Below are 2,113 nucleotides of genomic sequence, written 5' to 3'. Positions count from 1 at the left end.
CAAATTTGTGGACAACATGTACTAGTGAGGGGTATATTTGTTTGATTGCCCATTTTGTTGACAGTGATTAGAAATTGAACATCAAGATACCTAACTTTTCTCATATGCCTCCTCCACACTCAGGAGTAGATGTGCAAACGAACCGAGCTGTCTCACGAGCTTTTCGAGCCGGCTCTATATAAATTTGATTCGAGTTCGAATCTATCGAATTCAAGCCGAATTCAAATATGTTCGATAATATTTCGAGCCGAACTCGAACCCAAATTATTTTGTTCGATTATTCACGAGCCGCTCGCGAACTTTCATTTAATATTTATATTTTTTTTTTATTAGTTTATACATTGTTAGGGCATCTCTATCATCTCTCCTCTCTCTTCTCTCCTTCTTATTGTCAAACTCTTCTGCGACCCACCATCCCACCATCTCACCATCCAAATCCCACTAATCCAACTCCAAATCCAGAATCCAGATCCCACCATCCCACTGATCGACTCCAAATCCAAATCCCACCGATCCTAGGTTTCCACCGATCCAAATCCACCATCCCAGGTATGCATCCCTTTTTTCTCCTCACTTTCAATTAGGTATATGAAAGAAGATTTCTTGAGAATAAACCAAAATTTGGTTTGTGGGGGAAAATTATTCCATGTTCGGTATTGTGCACATATTCTAAACCTTATAGATCAAGATGGACCCAATGAAATTAGGGAAATTATTCAAGTAATTCGTCAGAGTGTGGATCTCATTAGAAGAACAGATGTCAGACTCATTCAATTTGCTGACACTGTGAAGCAATTGAAGTTACACGAAAGAAAGTTGGTTGATGACTGTAAGACGAGATGGAATTCAACTTATGAAATGTTGAGAACATCAATAGCTTTCAAAGAAGTTTTTCTAAGATTTAAAAACCGGGAACCAAGCTACGTTCATTATCCAACAGAAGATGATTGGAATAAAATATTTTATGAAGCAACCAAAATCATTTCAGGAAGTGAGTATCCTACTTCTAACCTTTTTCTAAATGAAGTTTATCGTGTAAAAGTGGTCTTGGATGAGAGATCTTGTGACGAAGAAGAGTTTATTAGAAAAATAGTGCAAAAAATGAAGGAAAAGTTTGATAAATATGGGGGTGAGTGCAATTTATTAATGGCGGTTGGTTGTGTTTTGGATCCTAGATGCAAAATGCGAGCACTAGAATTCACTTTTCCTAAACTTTATACCCCATTTGAATCAGAAAGTAATATTAGAGAGGTTCAAAGGCTTTTGTATGTAATTTACAAAGAATATTCAGACGCAGCTGCTGAAAACTTCAAGGGTCAACAACTAGTTCTGAATCTCAAAGCAGCAGGTTAAGTCAAACTAGTAGAGAAATTACTAGTCTTTCTTCAGGATGGTCTGAATTCTCTTTTTATTTGAAAGAAATTGAAACAGTACTACCTGAAAAATCTGAGTTGGATGTGTATTTAGAGGAAATGTGTCACAGGCATGATCCAAGTGATAAATTTGATGCTCTTAGTTGGTGGAAACTCAATACATACAAAATTCCGGTGTTGTCAACTATGGCTAGAGATATATTAGCAATTCCCATTGCAACAGTAGCTTCAGAGGCAACCTTTAGTGCTGGAGGTCGTGTTATTGATAAGTATCGTGCTTCTTTAGCTCCTACAACAGTCGAAATATTGATGTGCGGTGGAGATTGGTGTCGAAAACGACATGGAGTGACAAAAAAACTAAGGTAATGATTGTTTTGCTTTGCTTATATTTATTTCTCTTTATCGAATTAGAAAGTAGTGTTTGAAAAATAAATGATAACTATATTTGTCATTATATTTGTAGGATGATAAACAACATTTGACAATTGATCTACCTATAGACTAAATTGATCATTGAAATTGAAAAAATCAGTTACATTTTGAAGGTAAGCAATTGTATTACAAATTTATAACTTTCATACATTTTTTAATATATTATTTGAATTTAATAATCTAATCTTTAATTAATACTGATATGAAAACAGACAAGAACCAAAGAAGATGCTAAGCCTAATATCCATCTCCATTCTAAGCCTACATTTTAAAGGTAAGCAATTGTATTACCCAATATTGAACTCTAA

General features: G+C 34.8%; 1 protein-coding gene across 1 annotated transcript; it reads left to right on the top strand.

Moving 5' to 3' along the window:
* The first annotated feature begins 588 nt into the window (after positions 1 to 588).
* Positions 589 to 1,739, top strand: LOC124913049 (zinc finger BED domain-containing protein RICESLEEPER 2-like). Its single transcript, XM_047453673.1, has 2 exons — positions 589 to 1,348; positions 1,432 to 1,739. The coding sequence occupies exons 1-2, from the start codon at positions 589 to 591 to the stop codon at positions 1,737 to 1,739; spliced, it is 1,068 nt and encodes a 355-aa protein (XP_047309629.1).
* Positions 1,740 to 2,113: the final 374 nt, after the last annotated feature.

Source organism: Impatiens glandulifera, chromosome 8 (assembly GCF_907164915.1).
Source record: "Impatiens glandulifera chromosome 8, dImpGla2.1, whole genome shotgun sequence".
Classification (NCBI taxonomy): Eukaryota; Viridiplantae; Streptophyta; class Magnoliopsida; order Ericales; family Balsaminaceae; genus Impatiens; species Impatiens glandulifera.
The sequence above is the reverse complement of the archived record's forward strand: the minus strand, read 5'-3'. Positions and strand labels throughout refer to the sequence as shown.